At 47.4% G+C, this 21,373-nt stretch overlaps 1 protein-coding gene across 2 annotated transcripts in view; it reads right to left on the bottom strand.

Moving 5' to 3' along the window:
- The window catches only part of UGP2 (UDP-glucose pyrophosphorylase 2), a 241,091-nt gene extending 220,484 nt beyond the window's left edge, over window positions 1–20,607 (bottom strand). Inside the window, exon 1 of one of the 2 annotated variants that reach the window (XM_082250159.1) lies at window positions 20,460–20,607. Coding sequence is in view for 1 of the 2 variants with exons in the window: in XM_082250158.1 (XP_082106284.1) it covers window positions 9,390–9,408 (19 nt within the window). In the remaining variant the exon portion in view is untranslated. Of the gene's footprint in view, window positions 1–9,389; window positions 9,435–20,459 lie in introns of those variants that run through there. The other variant, XM_082250158.1, reaches the window with a different exon arrangement.
- Window positions 20,608–21,373: the final 766 nt, after the last annotated feature.

Genomic DNA, 21,373 nt, shown 5'->3' with positions numbered 1-21,373 from the left:
GAGGGAAGGCGGAACTCCGCTTTAATAAGACTTAAAGTATACAGCATAGTATATTCAAAACTCTTTTTTTTTTTAGGGATGCACCGAAATGAAAATTCTGAGCCGAAACCGAAAATGCAGGTTGCCCTTGGCTGAAAACCGACACCGAAAATGACTTTTTTCTCCCCCAAATGATTTTTAGATAGATAGAAGAGGGGCATACGCCAGAAACAGGCAGCGACGTACACCTGTAGCTGCCACCCTGTCGCAGTATATGTACTGTGACGGGTTGGCAAGTGGTTAATTCGATTACCAATGGTATTTGTATTATGCAGCATGAGGAGGTTAATGTATTGTCACTGCTGGTCACTGATGCATTAGTGACCGACCAGTGGCAGTTAATTAACCCCTTTGTGCTGCATTAGTGCAATCAGTGCAACCAGTGTTAATTAACACTGATACTGGTTGCACTAATGCAGCACAAAGGGGTTAATTAACTGCCACTGGTCGGTCACTAATGCATCAGTGACCAGCAGTGACAATACATTAACCCCATCATGCTGTATTATACAAATACCATTGGTAACCTCGCCTCAGCCCCCCCCCCCCCCAACCTGCCTCAGCGCTTCCCCCCCCTGCCTCAGCGCTTCCCCCACCTCAATGATGCAATCTTCCTTACTTGTCGGCACCTCCATGTCACAGGCAGGTAAACTTTCCGCTCCTCCCGTCTCCTTCCTTTCAAAAGTCCCGCCTCTGGCCGGCGGCCCGCCTCCCGGTGATGTCACTACTACGACTATGTGTATGAATGAACTAACACACCGGGCGGGAGGGCGAGCGGCCGCTAATAGCTGTGACTAAGTGAGCCTTTCACTTCCCTGTCAGCGGAGATACCCGCCTGATAGGGAAGTGAAAGGCTCACTTAGTCCCAGCTATTAGCGGCCGCCAGCCCGCCCGGTGTGTCAGTTCATTCATACACATAGTCGTAGTAGTGACATCACCGGGAGGCGGGCCGCCGGCCAGAGGCGGGACTTTTGAAACCTGTGCTGCGCCTGCGGCGGCCATCATTAATATCGGCATCTTTAACCCATTTTCGGCCGAAATGGTATAGGCCCATTTTCGGCCGAACATTTCGGTGCACCACTACTTTTTTATGATTTTGGATAGTATATTGGAAGTGTTAAACCACTGTCAGTTTTTCCATTCATTAATTTTTTACTATCTGAGTCTGAAGGAGATTTCCCTTCACTTCCTGTCCTTTTGGCTCAGAATTAAGTTGTGGGAGATCTTTCCCACATGAGGGAAAATTCCCTCTTATGCAGTTGTCATGGGAACAATTATTTCCTTTTGAAGATTTCTTCACTATTCCTGCCCTGGGGGCAATTCAAAGTTTTGCATGTACCCTTACCTTTATTCCTGGTGACCTTTGTGATCAGGACAATTAAATAGGGTAACATTTCCTAATGGGAACCCAGACAACAAAAACATGATAGTGTTTTTAACCCCTAACCTTTCTATTCAAACCTAGAAAGATTTTCCCTTTACTCTTTGAAATGATAGCAGTTGTGCAGCACCGAGACACTACATGATCTTTGAGGAAAATCTCACTTATGGCAATTGGATTGCCTTGCAAATCTAGCTTGCAGAGTTTTGCATTTGAAAGACGGAGATAAATAATCCCTCGTATTCTATCGCTGGCCTCAGGGTTACTAAGAAGCTTACATTGGGCAATAAAACATTTGCAGATTTCTTCATCAAAATTGCAGGGTGTACAGTTCTATTGCTTAACGGAGGGCTCGGCATGTTACACTTCACCATTGTATTTCCAATTGTAATTCCAATCCAACATTTATACCTCTACAGAGCTCAACAGATAGAAACCAGCAAAGAACAGTCACTGGAGTGTGTCTGCAGAGGATCCCCATACAGTAAGACGGTATGTGACCAAAAAAGCCACAACACAGTTTATTCACTGCTACCATTCAAGGCTACATGACACCTTTCATATTTATGTCCATATGCATTAAGTGGAACTCCAGCTCTATCTTTAGTACTGTACAGGCTTCTCTCCTAAAACCCTGTCCTTGAGCTGTGCTGGGAACTCAACCTGCTCTTCTCCAATGATCAAACTTGTGCTGACTACCCCGCCCCCCCCCCCCACCTTGCACAGCTATTCATTGAGAAGACCAGTGTGCTGCTGCTTCTCCTTCCCCAGCTGAGAACACAGGGTAAGTGATTATACACGATAGATAGATAGATAGATAGATAGATAGATAGATAGATAGATAGATAGATAGATAGATAGATAGATAGATAGATAGATAGATAGATAGATACATACATACAGGTGTTCTATCAGGTTGAGGTCAGGACTCTGCAGGCCAGTCGAGTTCCTCCACCCCATACTTGCTCATCCATGTCTTTATCCACTTAAGCCCCGGAAGATTTTACCCCCTTCCTGACCAGGGGGTATTTTGCGATTCGGCACTGCGTGACTTTAACGGACAATTGCGCGGTCGTGCGACGCTGTACCTAAACGAATTTGACATCCTTTTTTTCCCACAAACAGAGCTTTCTTTTGGTGGTATTTGATCACCTGTGCGATTTTTTGATCACGCGCTATAAACAAAAAAAGAGCGTCAATTTTGCAAAAATAACAATATTTTTCACAATTTTATATGAAATTCCCCCCAAAAAAAAAGTAAAAATCAAAATTTTTTACAATTTTCAGCCAATTTGTTTTATGCTACCTATGTTTGGTAAAAAAAAAAAAAAAAAAAAAAAAAAAAAAAAAAAAAAAAAAAAAAAAAAAAAATCGCAAAAAGCGTATTTTGATTGGTTTGCGCAAAAGTTATCGCGTTTACTAACAAAGGGAAAGATTTTTGTCATTTTTGTTGTTTTTTTTTTTTAACGCGTAATGGCGGCGATCTGCGATTTTTTTTTGCGGTACTGCGACATTGGGGCGGACAGATCGGACCCTTGACTGACATTTGTGACACTTTTGGGGTTACCAGTGACATTTCTACAGTAATCAGTGCTATATATATGCACTGTTACTGTAAAAATACACTGGTTGTGAAGGGGTTAACTTTATTTGGGAGGGAGGGGCTGTGTGTATCCCTAGGGGCGTGCTTTCTACTGTGATTGGCTGTGGCTTGAGCTGTAAGGACACTGATCAACGGATCTACATACTAGATCCGTTTGATCAGTGTCTTTACAGCGGGGGCCATCCCCAAACTGTTCCCACAAAGTTGGGAGCATGAAATGGTCCAAAATGTTTTGGAATGCTTATGCCGTAAGAGTTCCCTTCAATGGAACTAAGGGGCCAAGCCTAACCCCAGAAAAACAACCCCATACCATAATTCCCCCCCCCCCCCGTCCATCAAATGATTTGGACAGTGCACAAAGCAAGGTCCATAAAGACATGGATGAGCGAATTTGTGGTGGAGGGACTTGACTGGCCTGCACCTGAGTCCTGACCTCAACCTGATAGAACACATTTGGGATGAATTTGAGCAGAGACTGCGAGCCAGGCCTTCACTCCAACATCAGCGCCTAACCTCACAAATGCACTTCTGGAAGAATGGTCAAACATTCCCATAGACACTCCTAAACCTTGTGGACAGCCTTCCCAGAAGGGTTGAAGCTGTTATAGCTGCAAAGGGCGGGCCAACTCAAATATTGAACTCTATGGACTAAGGCTGGGATGTCATTAAAGTTCATGTGCCCCAATACTTTTAACAATAAAGTGTATGTTGGTCATTAAAGTATACAAACTATAAGCTCAGGATTATAGCCGAGCCAGTAGCATTTAAAAAAAAAAAAGATTGGTAAAGCCAGCCTCTGTGTTTCTAAGACAGGTTTTCTATAAATGAACAAGCTGCAATTCCATATTTTAAACAGCAAGTGGCAACGAAGGCAACATATATCACTGCAGAGCCCCTCTCCCATTCATCACATGGAAGGGTCTGAATGATACTCCCCAGCCATTTTATCATGGAAAACCTCATTAGAAAATCTCACTGTTCAACTACAACACAAGCAGAACACAGTATTATATATATATATATATATATATATATATATATATATATATATATATATGACATGAGAAAACTGCTATAGCCTGCCTTGTGATGGCGCCAACATAGAGGAGACCCTAAGGAGAACTCAGCTGTCCTTTAAAGGTCACGGAGGAAGTAAACCAATTCTACTAATCAGAGACCATCACTGCCATTTATAAATACAAGTATGTAGTAGTCAGTGAAAATCCCTCCCAACAACCATCTATATCAATGTCTAATTTGTAAATACCTATGGATGAAAGGTAACACAGTATAAAGTACCATTTGTACAGAGCGAGTCCCTGCTAGCATTCATTACAATGTCCTCTATACACATACATATACATGCATTACTGGAACAAAACACACACTCCTTTATTTTAGGATCACATGATGGTCATCCAATATCACCGTGTAACTTCTAAGAGACTTGTACTGCAAACAACGCAGACAAGAGCCAAGGCTCTGCGCTCCACAAATGGCCCGCGGCCCCGGCTCTGCGCTCCACAAATGGCCCGCGGCCCCCGGCTCTGCGCTCCACAAATGGCCCGCGGCCCCCGGCTCTGCGCTCCACAAATGGCCCGCGGCCCCCGGCTCTGCGCTCCACAAATGGCCCGCGGCCCCCGGCTCTGCGCTCCACAAATGGCCCGCGGCCCCCGGCTCTGTGCTCCACAAATGGCCCGCGGCCCCCGGCTCGCCGCTCCACAAATGGCCAGCGGCCCCCGGCTCGCCGCTCCACAAATGGCCAGCGGCCCCCGGCTCGGCGCTCCAGAATTGGCCAGCAGCCCCCGGCTCCCCCCCTCCAGAATTGGCCAGCAGCCCTGGCTCCCCCCTCCAGAATTGGCCAGCAGCCCTGGCTCCCCCCTCCAGAATTGGCCAGCAGCCCTGGCTCCCCCCTCCAGAAATGGCCAGCAGCCCTGGCTCCCCCCTCCAGAAATGGCCAGCAGCCCTGGCTCCCCCCTCCAGAAATGGCCAGCAGCCCTGGCTCCCCCCTCCAGAAATGGCCAGCAGCTCTGGCTCCCCCCTCCAGAAATGGCCAGCAGCTCTGGCTCCCCCCCTCCAGAAATGGCCAGCAGCCCTGGCTCCCCCCTCCAGAAATGGCCAGCAGCCCTGGCTCCCCCCTCCAGAAATGGCCAGCAGCTCTGGCTCCCCCCTCCAGAAATGGCCAGCAGCTCTGGCTCCCCCCTCCAGAAATGGCCAGCAGCCCTGGCTCCCCCCCTCCAGAAATGGCCAGAAGCCCTGGCTCCCCCCTCCAGAAATGGCCAGCAGCTCTGGCTGTCATGTCATTAGCCTTTGATACTTTCTGAGCCATTGACTTGGTGAAGAAGTGGAGGTCAGCAGTTCTAACTTCACTGGCCACATGCTTATACTGGGTTAGTAACTCCAGCTACTGAAATCACAGACAACAAGCAATCATGCAGATATATTTCTGGAAAAGATAAACATTGGCAATCCAGCAGCCATTTTCTTTAGGGCCCATTCAGGCTTGTGCGTAGCGGCAACAGTGCATCTGACCAACCCAGGTATCTAGCACCCCAGAGTACTGCACTATAGTGGTGAATGCACAACACACCATGACATATACATTGCATTGCAGTATGCTGCATTGTGGAAAAAGGGTCATGTTCCTTTTATCTCTGAGGAGGCGTGTGCGTCATATGTGTCGCATTAAGGCAACCCATTCATCATCACATGCTTTAACGCAATGCATGTTAATGCAGCACAATAAGTGTGAATTCACCCTTGATGATCAGCTAGTGAAGCATCCAATTTACTTCTCTCTTTTCTGTGTACTTTCCTCCAATAGGCACACAACATACCTTCACTAAGGACATTGGAGATCACAGATGTTCAAGGACCATATAGAAGGTCACAGACCAAGTGACCTTTACTATCATACATACAGCATCTGGACATTTTAAAACAACAGTGCACACATTCCATCACAAATTACAGCGCCCCCTCTGATGATCTATGGTGATACAAGTCATCAATGTCACTATAGGCTACTGGATTCCAGTGACAGACAGGCATCAAAAAGCCCCTGTGCAAGACTTTGCGCCCCCCCCCCCAAATAACGACTACCCAGGTAACATTAATTGTATACATATGATAGACAGATACATTGATAGATTGGGGTGCCATACCCTGAGCTGTCTCATGGATCACAATATGGCACAGCTGTCACCTAATGTCCACAGGAAATGGGACAATTAATTCTATGTCAGGTGTCCATCAGGTAGGTGGCAGTAAAAGAGGTTCTCCAGCCTGACCCCACCTGGATATTACAAATCAGCACCATGATGAAGGATGTCTCTGGTGTCTCCCCTAACTTAATGGTAAGTGATCCCAGCATCTGCCTGACCCACATGTAGAATACATTTACACTCCCCCAACACTATTTTCATACCAATGTCCTATAAAGAAGGTGCACACATATACAAGGACACCCCTGACACTCACCCCTCCCCCCCAAGCACATGGTGCTACTGACCTTTCAGATGACACCAACATTCATTGATGGCTTCTTATTACAAAGCACACATCTGGAATATTATGGGCTGGCAGGGCACATCTATATATAAAGAGGGGGGAGGGGAGGTAGTGATGGTACTCAGTCCATCCATCCATCCTCTACAGCACACACATCCATGGCTCCAGATATCACAGCAATGCAGCACTCCCTCCACCCCTGGGGCTCCTCTGTGACCTCCAGCACCGGGAACTAGTTCCTGGCATCAGGACTCCCACCACGTACGCACCTCCCTGGCATACGACGGGTTAAGGTGACATGTCCATCCCCCCCAGGGGCCCCATCATCCCCTTCAACCAGGAGCGATCACAGCGAGGACATTCAGAGGGGACAATATCCCATCCACTACTACAGGAGGGTGCCCATCACCTACCATCTATCACCTACTGTGTGTACAAACATCATCTACTTCTATGTGTACAGGCATCAGCTACAATGTATCATCTACAATGTATCATCTACTTCTATGTGTGCAGGCATCATCTACAATGTATCATCTACAATGTATCATCTACAATGTATCGTCTACTTCTATGTGTACAGGCATCAGCTACAATGTATCATCTACAATGTATCATCTACTTCTATGTGTACAGGCATCTACAATGTATCATTCCTAGCTATCACCTACAATGTGTACAGGCATCTACAATGTATCAGTGCTATGTGTACAGACATCTACAATGTATCAGTGCTATGTGTACAGGCATCTACAATGTATCAGTGCTATGTGTACAGGCATCTACAATGTATCAGTGCTATGTGTACAGACATCTACAATGTATCAGTGCTATATGTACAGACATCTACAATGTATCAGTGCTATATGTACAGGCATCTACAATGTATCAGTGCTATGTGTACAGACATCTACAATGTATCAGTGCTATGTGTACAGACATCTACAATGTATCAGTGCTATGTGTACAGACATCTACAATGTATCAGTGCTATGTGTACAGACATCTACAATGTATCAGTGCTATGTGTACAGACATCTACAATGTATCAGTGCTGTGTGTACAGGCATCTACAATGTATCAGTGCTATGTGTACAGACATCTACAATGTATCAGTGCTATATGTAAAGACATCTACAATGTATCAGTGCTATGTGTACAGACATCTACAATGTATCAGTGCTGTGTGTACAGGCATCTACAATGTATCAGTGCTGTGTGTACAGGCATCTACAATGTATCAGTGCTATGTGTACAGACATCTACAATGTATCAGTGCTATGTGTACAGACATCTACAATGTATCAGTGCTATGTGTACAGACATCTACAATGTATCAGTGCTATGTGTACAGGCATCTATAATGTATCAGTGCTATGAGTAAAGACATCTACAATGTATCAGTACTATGTGTACAGACATCTACAATGTATCAGTGCTATGTGTACAGGCATCTACAATGTATCAGTGCTATGTGTACAGGCATCTACAATGTATCAGTGCTATGTGTACAGGCATCTACAATGTATCAGTGCTATGAGTAAAGACATCTACAATGTATCAGTGCTGTGTGTACAGACATCTACAATGTATCAGTACTAGGTGTACAGGCATCTACAATGTATCAGTGCTATGTGTACAGACATCTACAATGTATCAGTACTATGTGTACAGGCATCTACAATGTATCAGTGCTATGTGTACAGACATCTACAATGTATCAGTGCTATGTGTACAGACATCTACAATGTATCAGTGCTATATGTACAGGCATCTACAATGTATCAGTGCTGTGTGTACAGACATCTACAATGTATCAGTGCTGTGTGTACAGGCATCTACAATGTATCAGTGCTATGAGTGTACAGCCATCTACAATGTATTAGTGCTATGTGTGTACAGGCATCTACAATGTATCAGTGCTATGAGTGTACAGCCATCTACAATGTATCAGTGCTATGTGTACAGACATCTACAATGTATCAGTACTATGTGTACAGGCATCTACAATGTATCAGTGCTATGTGTACAGACATCTACAATGTATCAGTGCTATGTGTACAGACATCTACAATGTATCAGTGCTATATGTACAGGCATCTACAATGTATCAGTGCTGTGTGTACAGACATCTACAATGTATCAGTGCTGTGTGTACAGGCATCTACAATGTATCAGTGCTATGAGTGTACAGCCATCTACAATGTATTAGTGCTATGTGTGTACAGGCATCTACAATGTATCAGTGCTATGTGTGTACAGGCATCTACAATGTATCAGTGCTATGAGTGTACAGCCATCTACAATGTATCAGTGCTATGTGTGTACAGGCATCTACAATGTATCAGTGCTATGAGTGTACAGCCATCTACAATGTATCAGTGCTATGTGTACAGACATCTACAATGTATCAGTGCTGTGTGTACAGACATCTACAATGTATCAGTGCTGTGTGTACAGGCATCTACAATGTATCAGTGCTATGTGTACAGACATCTACAATGTATCAGTGCTATGTGTACAGACATCTACAATGTATCAGTGCTGTGTGTACAGACATCTACAATGTATCAGTGCTATGTGTACAGACATCTACAATGTATCAGTGCTATGTGTACAGACATCTACAATGTATCAGTGCTGTGTGTACAGACATCTACAATGTATCAGTGCTATGTGTACAGGCATCTACAATGTATCAGTGCTATGTGTACAGACATCTACAATGTATCAGTGCTATGTGTACAGACATCTACAATGTATCAGTGCTATGTGTACAGACATCTACAATGTATCAGTGCTATGTGTGTAGGACTCCATGTAGGTGGGCGGTTGGCACACACAGCGATCACTTACCTTTCCCGTATGTAGACATGTTCGGAGGAGGAAATGACTCTCTCCCGGTGAAATGATGTGTAGAATGATCGGATTCCTGGACTGTGGGGTCTCCTCTCCGGTAGATGGGGGTACAGGGGAACTAATCCTCTTCCAGCACCGGGCGCCCCTCTCTGTACTCCGCCACCGCTCTGGATGCTCTGGGTTGGGGTGAATACCTCGACATTTCATCAATGGGGGTGGGCGTGTTCCGCGGTGGCATGTGACCGCCCCTTCCCAGAGGAGGCCAGTGTTGTAGTGCACGTCTCCTCGCCCCGCCCCTCCTGTGACACATGAGTAATGGGGTTAACCTGTTCGGTGCGGGGAGAGGGGCCGACGGAGGGGTCCCGGCTCGGTCCGTACACACAGCGCCTATACAGAGCTCGGCTGGGTCAGGAAATCATAGATATTGGTATGTACTGACTTCATACACTGACAGCCAACCAGAGGAACACACATCACCTTCTATACACTCTGATCACTGCACACACCTTCTACTTTCTGCTGAAGGACACCTGTCAGACTATGAGGACAAGACACACAGGAGGACTGACAGGGGTACGGTGGGGTGGGTGTATCAAGGAAAAAATAGGGGGGGGGGGGCTCCCATTAGGGAAAGGGGGGGGGGGGAAGGCTCCCATTGAGGAAAGGGGGGGGAGGCTCCCATTGAGGAAAGGGGGGGGGGGAGGCTCCCATTGAGGAAAGGGGGGAGGAAGGCTCCCATTAAGGAAAGGGGGGGGGGGGAAGTCTCCCATTGAGGAAAGGGGGGGGAGGCTCCCATTGAGGAAAGGGGGGGGGGAGGCTCCCATTGAGGAAAGGGGGGAGGAAGGCTCCCATTAAGGAAAGGGGGGGGCTCCCATTAAGGAAAGGGGGGGGAAGGCTCCCATTGAGGAAAGGGGGGGGGGAAGCTCCCATTAAGGAAAGGGGGGGCTCCCATTGAGGAAAGGGGGGGGAGGCTCCCATTGAGGAAAGGGGGGAGGAAGGCTCCCATTAAGGAAAGGGGGGGGCTCCCATTAAGGAAAGGGGGGGGGAAGGCTCCCATTGAGGAAAGGGGGGGGGGAAGCTCCCATTAAGGAAAGGGGGGGCTCCCATTGAGGAAAGGGGGGGAGGCTCCCATTGAGGAAAGGGGGGGGCTCCCATTAGGGAAAGGGGGGGCTCCCATTAGGGAAAGGGGGGGGCTCCCATTAGGGAAAGGGGGGGGAAGGCTCCCATTAAGGAAATGGGGGGGGGTGAAGCTCCCATTAAGGAAATGGGGGGGGGGTGAAGCTCCCATTAAGGAAAGGGGGGGGAAGGCTCCCATTGAGGAAAGGGGGGGGGGAAGGCTCCCATTGAGGAAGGGGGGGGAAGGCTCCCATTGAGGAAAGGGGGGGGGGGAGGCTCCCATTGAGGAAATGGGGGGGTGAAGCTCCCATTAAGGAAAGGGGGGGCTCCCATTGAGGAAAGGGGGGGGGGAAGGCTCCCATTGAGGAAATGGGGGGGGGGGGCTCCCATTAAGGAAAGGGGGGGGAAAGGCTCCCATTGAGGAAAGGGGGGGAAGGCTCCCATTAAGGAAAGGGGGGGGGAAGGCTCCCATTGAGGAAATGGGGGGGGGGAGCTCCCATTAAGGGGGGGCTCCCATTAAGGAAAGGGGGGGCTCCCATTAAGGAAAGGGGGGGAAGGCTCCCATTAAGGAAAGGGGGGGGAAGGCTCCCATTAAGGAATGGGGGGGGGGGGAAGGCTCCCATTAAGGAATGGGGGGGGGAAGGCTCCCATTAAGGAAATGGGGGGGGGGGGGGCTCCCATTAAGGAAATGGGGGGGGAAGGCTCCCATTAAGGAAATGGGGGGGGGAAGGCTCCCATTAAGGAAATGGGGGGGGGGGGGAGTCTCCCATTAAGGAAATGGGGGGGGAGGCTCCCATTAAGGAAAGGGGGGGAAGGCTCCCATTAAGGAAAGGGGGGGAAGGCTCCCATTAAGGAAAGGGGGGGGAAGGCTCCCATTAAGGAATAGGGGGGGGAGGCTCCCATTAAGGAATAGGGGGGGGAGGCTCCCATTAAGGAATAGGGGGGGGGGGCTCCCATTAAGGAAAGGGGGGGCTCCCATTAAGGAAAGGGGGGGCTCCCATTAAGGAAGGGGGGGGGGTTCCCATTAAAGAATAAGGGGGGGGGGAGGCTCCCATTAAGGAAAGGGGGGGGGAAGGCTCCCATTAAGGAAAGGGGGGGGGGTGGAAATAGTCCGCTAAGAGGTGCTGATGATTGTTGCACCCTGTCACACAAGGATCCTCATAAAATCAACCCAGGCCCAGCATGAGAACACAGAAGACAAGCGTTTTCTATGTGGCTTGTTCACACCTTACATATGCAGTGGCATTTGCTGCATAAAAACTGCACTAGAAGCTTTGCTCCCAGCCTGATAAAGGACTAGGCATGATGTGAAAAGTCACTATCTAATATGGGAGCGGACTTCCCTTGTACTGACATGCTTTTGCAACAAAGTGAATACCTAATCCAATCAGCCCAATAATACTCATGCACACTGCCTGCACCTGGAATGAGGAAATGCCTGTGTACACTGACCTATCCGCATGATCGCAGTTTACAGCAGGGGGGGCCTATGAAATCAAAACAGCCCAGGGCCCAAGATACAGTTCTTCCACCACTGCCTGCTGGGCAAACGGAGAGCTGCCAGAGCCGTCATACTAATCCGTGTGGCAGACGCCAGCAAGGTCAGCACCAATGGGCAGAAACAGGTGTCTGTATTTAAAGCTTGACTTTGTTAAACCCTAAATAGAAATGGATAGCTTGTACTTCGCTGCAGCTCTATCCAGCAGGTAACTGAACAAAAAAAAAACGCACACATTTTTTAAGCAGTAGTATACTCCCATCAGAAACAGATTTGTATAGGTTAAATCAGCGTATTACTCAGGAGAGTTCTACATTTACTTCTCTGCGGCCTGCTTTTTTACAGCTTGCTTTCTATTTTAAACCCCCGTTTTTGATGCAGTTTTCATGCATCTTGCCTTTGTTTTTGTCCCATTTAAAAACACTGTATACAGCTGGTTGCTATGGAGCGCCACTTCCTTAACAACAGATGAGTCATCAGCTGTCAGCAGGGTCCCCTCCCTTTCCTGACCTGCATGCTCGGATAAGGGTCTGGTATGGATTTTGGGGGGGAGAGAACCACACACCATGTTTTAGTAAACATTTTGGCGTGGGGTTCCCCTCCAAATCCATACCAGACCCCCACGCCAGTTTTACAATTTTTTTAGCCAGAAACTATTTTTTTTACATTCAGCTGGCCAGCCTGCCTTAGCAACCAGGTATATACAATGTTTTTAAAGGGAAAAAAAAACACAAAATGCATGAAAAAAACGCATCAGAACCACAATACTTGCATTTCTGGTGTGACTCCATTGAAGTCTATTACATGCAAAACACATTCTGCTACGGGGAAAAAAAAAGTCCCGACCCGTTCCAAAAACACACCATCTGAAAAATGCATAGATGTGAACGTATACCATAGGAAACCATGTTAAATGGACTGTAGTGAGTTTCTGACAAATGGAAAGCGCACAAAAAAAGTGCATAGGTGTGAACGTAGGGTAAAGGAGACTCCCACAAACAGGAAAGCAGGGGCTGCGATTATGGGGACAGCCAGGCAAGGAGGAAAGGCCAGGCCTGCCTCAGAAGGAAAATAGGCATTTGACTTTAAACTAAGCAATTGCTAAACCGTAACTCCAGGCCAAACCACTGGAAAGATTTTCCCTCATTTCCTTTTTAGAAATAACCCCTATATACTCCGTGTTATCTCTAAATCTTTCCTCTTCAGCTAAAAAAAAAAAAAGTATTTTTAAAGTGACCCTGTAGCTAAAAATAAAACCAACAGTAGTCTCTAAAAGATTATTTTTTACTAAAATAGTATTAAAGCCCGTACTTCTCTTATTTATTGCAAATACATCCCTCCCAACCCATTAATCACTGGCCAATGAATGAATATTCCCTATGATGCCACTAAACACTCACATTTCATTCATTTTACTGGCACAGCCCCCAGCGACCACTGTGGGGGCTTTCCTCAAACTCTTGGTTGAGGAGCCTGCACTCTGAGGGATTTGCCCTCTGAACAGTAATCGGGGTTTAATTCGGGGGCAGTACTGCCCCATCAAACCCAACAGGGGGGGCATTTTTGCCAGGCTGTGTTTACACTTGCGGTTAGGGGGTGGTAAAAACACCCTCAGATCATGAGCAGCCGCTGCCTGCACTTGTCATGCACAGGAAGTAGGGATTGACCAATTATCGGCAAGGCCGATAGATTGAGGGCCGATATTGACTTTTGCCGATATATCTGTATCTGCCCAAGGACTGGCCAATATTCCAAATATTACTCATGTAAGGGTAAAATTATGTCACATAGCATAATTCCGTTTACAAATGTTATTGAATATGCCACTCACATATGTACAAATTAAAGATATAAGCAATTCCACATTAGCAGATCTGCTGGCAGATCGGTATCTCTCACCCACTTCCCGTAAATGACACCGCTCCGTCCGGTATACGATGACGATCTCGGAGGTGACGCTGGCCGTGACCACGCACATGACCTCCGAGATCATATGCCAGACGGAGCGGTATCACCCGGGTGTCACTTACAAAAAGTGGGTGAGAGACAGATCGGTATTGGGTGGGTGGGTGTCAGATGGAGCGGGTGAGAGACAGAGCAGTATTGAGTGGATGCCGAACGGAGCGGTATAACCCGGGTGTCACTTACAAAAAGCGGGTGAGAGACGGATCGGTATTGGGTGGGTGGGTGGGTGTCAGATGGAGCGGGTGAGAGACAGAGCAGTATTGAGTGGATGCCGAACGGAGCGGTATCACCCGGGTGTCACTTACAAAAAGCGGGTGAGAGACGGATCGGTATTGGGTGGGTGGGTGGCAGATGGAGCGGGTGAGAGACAGAGCAGTATTGAGTGGATGCCGAACGGAGCGGTATCACCCGGGTATCACTTACGGCAAGTGGGTGCGAGATACCGATCTGCCAGCAGATCTGCTAATGTGGAATTGCTTATATCTTTGTAGCTATGTGACATCATTTTACCCTTACAAGACCATCACCACCTAATGGCTGGGAGGAGGAGAAGACTAGTCTCGGACCCTGACATAGGATGTACAAAATATCGGCCGATACCGATATGCGATGGCCAAAATATCGGTATCGGCAATGAAAAACTGATATCGGTCCCTAACAGGAAGCCCATGAGGAATGGACACATTTACTGCTCCTCCTAAAGCGGAACTAAACCTATTGATTTACCAGTTTCAAAAATCAGCATGCCAGGAATACTAACTGTCACAGTTGCTTGTGCTCTCAACCAAACTGTTAAACTATCAAATGACTGGTGTCATAACTGATCACATGCAGCACCATGGCAGTTGTAGATCAAACAGAGGCTAAGATGGCAGCTTCCTTGGATAAAAAGGATAGGAGGGTTTAGTCCCGCTTCACACTGGTGCGGTGCGGGAACCGCATGCGATTTGAACGGGAATCCCACCGCATTCCTATTCAAGTCACATAGGATTCTGCAGCCGTGTGAACACCCATGTGATCCGATTCTGCAAATCGATTTTGGGGTGTTGTTAACCACTTGCCGACTGCCTAACGCCGATCTACGTCGGCAGTCAGCCCCTCACAGGCAAAGTGACGTAGGGCTACGTCACTAGCTTGTGAGGGTCTAGGGAGCGAGCGCGCGCCCCCGGAGGCGCGCTCCCGCTCCCGCGTGGTCACGGACCCCCCCGCGCGTGTGACCGGCGGACCCGATGTCCGCCGGTCACTCGGCGATCGGCGGGGGAGAGGGAGAATGTCAGGCAGCTTGTGTAAACAAGCCACCTGTCATTCTCATTGCTGTTAGGATACTGATCACTCGGATCTAGTATGTAGATCCGTTGATCAGTGTCCATACAGCTCAAGCCCCAGCCAATCACAGTAGAAAGCACGCCCCTAGGGATACACACAGCCCCTCCCTCCCAAATAAAGTTAACCCCTTCACTACCAGTGTATTTTTACAGTAACAGTGCATATGTATAGCACTGATTACTGTAGAAATGTCACTGGTAACCCCAAAAGTGTCAAAAATGTCAGTCAATGGTCCGATCTGTCCGCCCCAATGTCGCAGTACCGCAAAAAAAATCGCAGATCGCCGCCATTACACGTTAAAAAAAAAAACAACAAAAATGACAGAAATCTTTCCCTTTGTTAGTAAACGCGATAACTTTTGCGCAAACCAATCAAAATACGCTTTTTGCGATTTTTTTTACCAAACATAGGTAGCATAAAACAAATTGGCCGAAAAAGTAAAAAAATTTTGATTTTTAAATTTTTTTTTTGGGGAATTTCATATAAAAAAAATGTGAAAAATATTGCTATTTTTGCAAAATTGACGCTCTTTTTTTGTTTATAGCGCGTGATCAAAAAATCGCATAGGTGATCAAATACCACCAAAAGAAAGCTTTGTTTGTGGGAAAAAAAGGACGCCAAATTCGTTTAGGTACAGCGTCGCACGACCGCGCAATTGTCCGTTAAATTCACGCAGTGCCGAATCGCAAAATACCCCCTGGTCGGAATGGGGGTAAAATCTTCCGGGGCTGGTTAACTTACACACCGACAGTGGTTCACATGAACGGGGTGCGATTTCAATGCAGTACGGAAACTGTACAAAATTCACAGCTAATTCTGCACCGCATCAGTGTGAACAATGTCTTAACCACTTAAGCCCCGGAAGATTTTACCCCCTTCCTGACCAGGGGGTATTTTGCGATTCGGCACTGCGTGACTTTAACGGACAATTGCGCGGTCGTGCGACGCTGTACCTAAACGAATTTGGCGTCCTTTTTTTCCCACAAACAGAGCTTTCTTTTGGCGGTATTTGATCACCTGTGCGATTTTTTGATCACGCGCTATAAACAAAAAAAGAGCGTAAATTTTGCAAAAATAGCAATATTTTTCCCTTTTTTTTATATGAAATTCCCCCAAAAATAAATGTAAAAATCAAAATTTTTTAATATTTTCGGCCAATTTGTTTTATGCTACCTATGTTTGGTAAAAAAAAATCGCAAAAAGCGTATTTTGATTGGTTTGCGCAAAAGTTATTGCGTTTACTAACAAAGGGAAAGATTTTTGTCATTTTTGTTGTTTTTTTTTAACGCGTAATGGCGGCGATCTGCGATTTTTTTTGCGGTACTGCGACAATGCGGCGGACAGATCGGACCCTTGACTGACATTTTTGACACTTTTGGGGTTACCAGTGACATTTCTACAGTAATCAGTGCTATATATATGCACTGTTACTGTAAAAATACACTGGTAGTGAAGGGGTTAACTTTATTTGAGAGGGAGGGGCTGTGTGTGTCCCTAGGGGCGTGCTTCTAACTGTGATTGGCTGGGGCTTCAACTGTATGCAGAGTGATCAATGGATCTACATAGTAGATCCATGTGATCATCTCTCATACAGAGAGGAGAATGACAGGCAGCTTGTTTACACAAGCTGCCTGACTTTCTCCCTCTCCCCCGCCGATCGCAGAGTGGCCGGCGGCGATCGGGTCCGCCGGTCACACGCGCGGGGGGGTCCGTGACCACGCGGGAGCGGGAGCGCGCCTCCGGCGGCGCGCGCTCGCTCCCTAAACCCTCACAGGCGAGCGACGTAGACCTACGTCACTTTGCCTGTGAGGGGCTGACCGCCCACGTAGATAGTCGTGCGGCGGTCGGCAAGTGGTTAAGCTGCAAAGGCAGCAGACGGGTTGTAGAACTGCTGCAGCCGTGTTGCTTTACATTGCAGCAGGTCTAAACCCCCGCCCGCTACCTTGGCAGCTCAAAGCGGAGTTCCACTCATTTTTATGTTTAATAAAAGTCAGCAGTTACAAAAAGTGTAGCTGCTGACTTTTAAAAAACACGCACTCACCTGTCCCAGGATCCAGCGATGCGGCCGCCCGAAACCTCAATCCTCTCCTCTCGGCAGTGCAGGCATCTCTAGTGTGGGCAGCCGGCTGTAAGAGCTTGCGGCTTCACAGCCGGGTTCGCACCGCGCATTGTGAATGGCCGGGCAATCTTCTAGAACCTGTGAGCTGTCCCAGAAGATTGCAGGGAGGGGGAGAGGAGAAATTTCCGCTCGAGTCGCCTAGGAGGCCCGAGCAGAAGTGGGAGCGGGTACCTGTCAAAACTAGGTACCCCCCAAAAAAATGACATGCCAAATGTGGCATGTCAGGGGGTCAGCAGTATTTAAAGCTAAAGTTTTTGGGTGGAACAATAAATGTTTCTATTCCTCTGGACTGCTTGTGCATGTGAAATGCAGGCAGCGGCTGCTCATATTCTGTGAGGCATGCATAATAAGAGTGGCTCTGGTGAGGTTCCATAGAATTCTGCAAGACAAGAAGCCAGCCGTACAATGGAAAATCAGGGCCACTGCTCTGGGTGATAAGGGAGGATAGAAAAAGCAGAACACAATGTAAGACCTGTTTCACACAGCCTTCAGCTTGTATAAGGCCTGGTTCGCACCTAGGCAAGTTGCAGTTTGCAAATTCCAGGTGCATTTTTCAATACACGTTTTTGATTCATTGAAGTCTAATGGGCCATACACACTACAAGATTTTCTGAAGACTTTTTCCTTTAGATTTACCAAAACCATATAATATGAGGTCAAACCTAAACACTTTCAATTTGTATGCAATCAGGCAGGCCCTTGCACTACATAGAAAAGGTAAATCTGAAGGAAAGTCTTCAGAAAATCTTATAGTGTGTATGGCCCTTTAGGAACTAAAAACAAGTCCCTGGCCCTTTCCATAAAATGCACAGATGAGAACGTGACCCATAGGAAACCATGCTAAATGGTATGTAGTATGTTTCTGCAAGACTGAAAGGGCACTAAAAAATGCATAGGTGTTAACCAGGCCTGGGAGCAGTGTGAACAGCAAGCTTTGACAAAGCATCTGCAGAGCTTTCAGCAAGGTTTGGTTGAAACTTTACGTACCATTTAGCTTCAGTTTGTAAATGTTGAGCACAGATCCTAATGGGAGTGGTGATTGTCACCTTAAACAAGCTGCTAGCAGGCTTTTAACAAGTTTTAAGAAGTGCTGAAGTCTGCTAGCAGCTTGTTTAAAGAGGAAGTAAACAAACTCATAATTTGTACCTATAGGTAAGCCGCCTTATAGGCTTCCCTATAGGTACTGTAAATATCTCCTAAACATGTACCGTTTAGGAGATACTTACATTAAATGCAGCCGGTGACGTCCTTGGGACATGCACTCTGAAGGAACCGCCACCTGTGTTGTGAATGACTGCTCCCCAGCGCTTGCGCGAGAGTGCCGTCATCGCGGCTCTGGCCTGTCACACAGCCGGAGACCCAGAAGAAAGACCAGGTGAAGATGGACGCTGCTTTCAGCGATTACATCCCACCGCTGGAGGGCTTAGTTTTCAGGTAAGTGTCACATAATGTGCTAGTATGCAATGCATACTAGCACATTATGCCTTTACCTTGCAGGTCCACTTTACAACCACCTTAAAGTGGCAATCAGCACTCCCATTGGGATCTGTGTTCAACATTTACAAACTGGAGCAGAATAGTAGTTACAAACTTCAACAAAGCTTGCTGTTCACACACTCTCTTATACAAGCTGAAGCAGGCCTAAGGCCCCTTTCGCACGTGCGATCTTGACTGGACTTGAAGCAATGCCTGTGTTATATTGAGGTCCAGCATCTCAAAACACATCAAAGTCGGACCAAAGTAGTGCGGGGACTACTTTGAAGTCACACAGATATGAACAGTACTCACTGGAAATCATGGAGTAAGACTCGTCAATGCGACTTTGCAGTGCCAAGTCGCACAAGTGTGAAAGGGGCCCAAGTCGTACTATTTGTATATCAAACAGGGTTTCATTTCACATTTACCATCCGGCGTGGTGCGTTAAGTGGTCCTTCCTGGGGGGAGGGGGAGGTAATGCCGTATTCCCCGGTGTATGTGGCTCCATTTCTTCTGCCCAACGGTTAACAAACAGGAAATACATGGTCTACAGAGAATGAAGATTTTACTCACCACCCAACGCAAAGGTAAGTATACCATTTCAATTTCATTTCAATTGTTAGAAGAGGTCAATGACTTGAATTTTTTTTTTTTTAAGACTCATAAGGAGGGCGGCTGCCGGCGAGAATCTGCGATTCTTGCCAACGAATATACTACCTCTGTGGACTCTCTATAAGGAAACAGCCGTGAGCAGATTTGTATCTTCTACAGATCAATGGCCGTCCCTGCATGCGGACAGTCTGCGTCTGTGGCCAGGGTTCCCGGGTGTAGCCAGTTATCTGTATGCAGCCACAGCTCATAGTGCTGCCTATCCTGGCACAGCTTTTAGCTGGATCTCAACACCCACCTCATTTAAAGGATTTAATGCAATGACAGGGCCACTTTAACCCAATCATATACTTTCTTTTTTTTTTTTTTTTTTTTTTACAGCGATTGGCAATGGATGACCTTGAATTGTTGTGTGGCCGCTTTGATCAGGCGACACTGTCCCCGTACAGGGGGAGGCTGACTTTGGCATGGACTCAGAGGCCTCAGTTCAGGTTTATTTTAGGAACTGTCAGTGACCTCTGATTGCAATGTGTGCCTCCTGGCAGATGGGACCTCCTCCCCTGACCTTGACTAGGACATGTTACATTGATCCTGCACCACAAGCAAACCCATGGCACTGCTAATGATCAGCCCCCATCCCAGGCACACCCCTGTACCCTCCTGTGCTGGTGACAATGACTGTGCCTTCCAGTGCACAGGAGAGTCATGCTGGGACTTGTAGTCCCACCACAGCTCTGCAGCCACCAGAAACCCATTTTGTTTGCAATAATGCGGTAGCCCAGCAACGTGCTTTGTTTATACTGCTACAAAGGTGCATGCACAAAGAAGGTGAGCGGTGCTAGCTGTGGAAACATGCACAGCCCCCTGCCCTGAGGATGGACACACACACATGGCGTTGCAGGTATCCAGCAGCTCCATTCTACACATGCAGAGAGGAGACTGAGCCGCTGATACGCACCTGATAAGAGAAGGACACCCCCTGGACTGACTGCCTAGAGCACTTCCGACACCCGCTGACATCACACACCTATACCAGCCCTTATTAGGCTCTAGGCAGGAAGGAAACTACGGCTGTCTGCAGAGCACCGTCCATTTTTCTGGAGTTCATTGCTTGTGTTTCAATGAGGAAATCACAGGCATCATGGCTGCCTATCCTCTACTGGTGATTGCAGTAAAGGAGACTTCCTATAGACGGAGATTCTGTAGAGTGCGTTTTTACTAGGCATAGCTTAGAGACAGCCAATCAAACGCAGAGATGGGAACAACGCCCCCAGTGCTGACCAATAGCGAAGCCCGGTAGTCTTATTAATAAAAGGTCGAGGTTAGAGCAGTGTAGGCTGTAGCAGTGTGATTGGTTGAGGCAGAGCAAGCGTATAATCTATAGATAATGATGTTGGTGCAATCTGCTTTCTGGCTTTTGGTATAACAGCTTTAAAGACTACTTAGAATTGCAGGCTTCAGCTTACCCCTGTCAGGTTTTTATTGCTGTCTCTGACCCCATTGCGGAAAAAAATCCTAAATCCAGGGTTGTCACCAAACTCTTCCAATTGGGGACTCTAGTTCTGGAGACCAGTGCTGGCACAAGGTCATCTAGAGACAAGGGCAAACATGCCAAACTGTGCCCCCCACCCAAGGTGTATGACACGAATCTGCATGCCTACCCGCTAAGCATTAATTCACCCCCTCCCAAGACAAATCCACCCCTGCTAAACCCCCCCCCCTCCTGGCACAAATCTTTGTCCCCTCAACATCAAAGCCCACCCCCCCCAAAAAAAAAATCCCCCCCTCCTGGCCAAATCTTTGCCCCCTCAACACAAATGCCCCCCCCCCCTCCTGGCACAAATCTTTGTCCCCTCAACATCAATGCCCACC

This window comes from Pelophylax lessonae (genome assembly GCF_965119305.1).
Source record: "Pelophylax lessonae genome assembly, chromosome: 3".
Lineage (NCBI taxonomy): Eukaryota > Metazoa > Chordata > Amphibia > Anura > Ranidae > Pelophylax > Pelophylax lessonae.
Note: the sequence above shows the minus strand (reverse complement) of the source record. Positions and strands in the feature narration are given on the sequence as shown.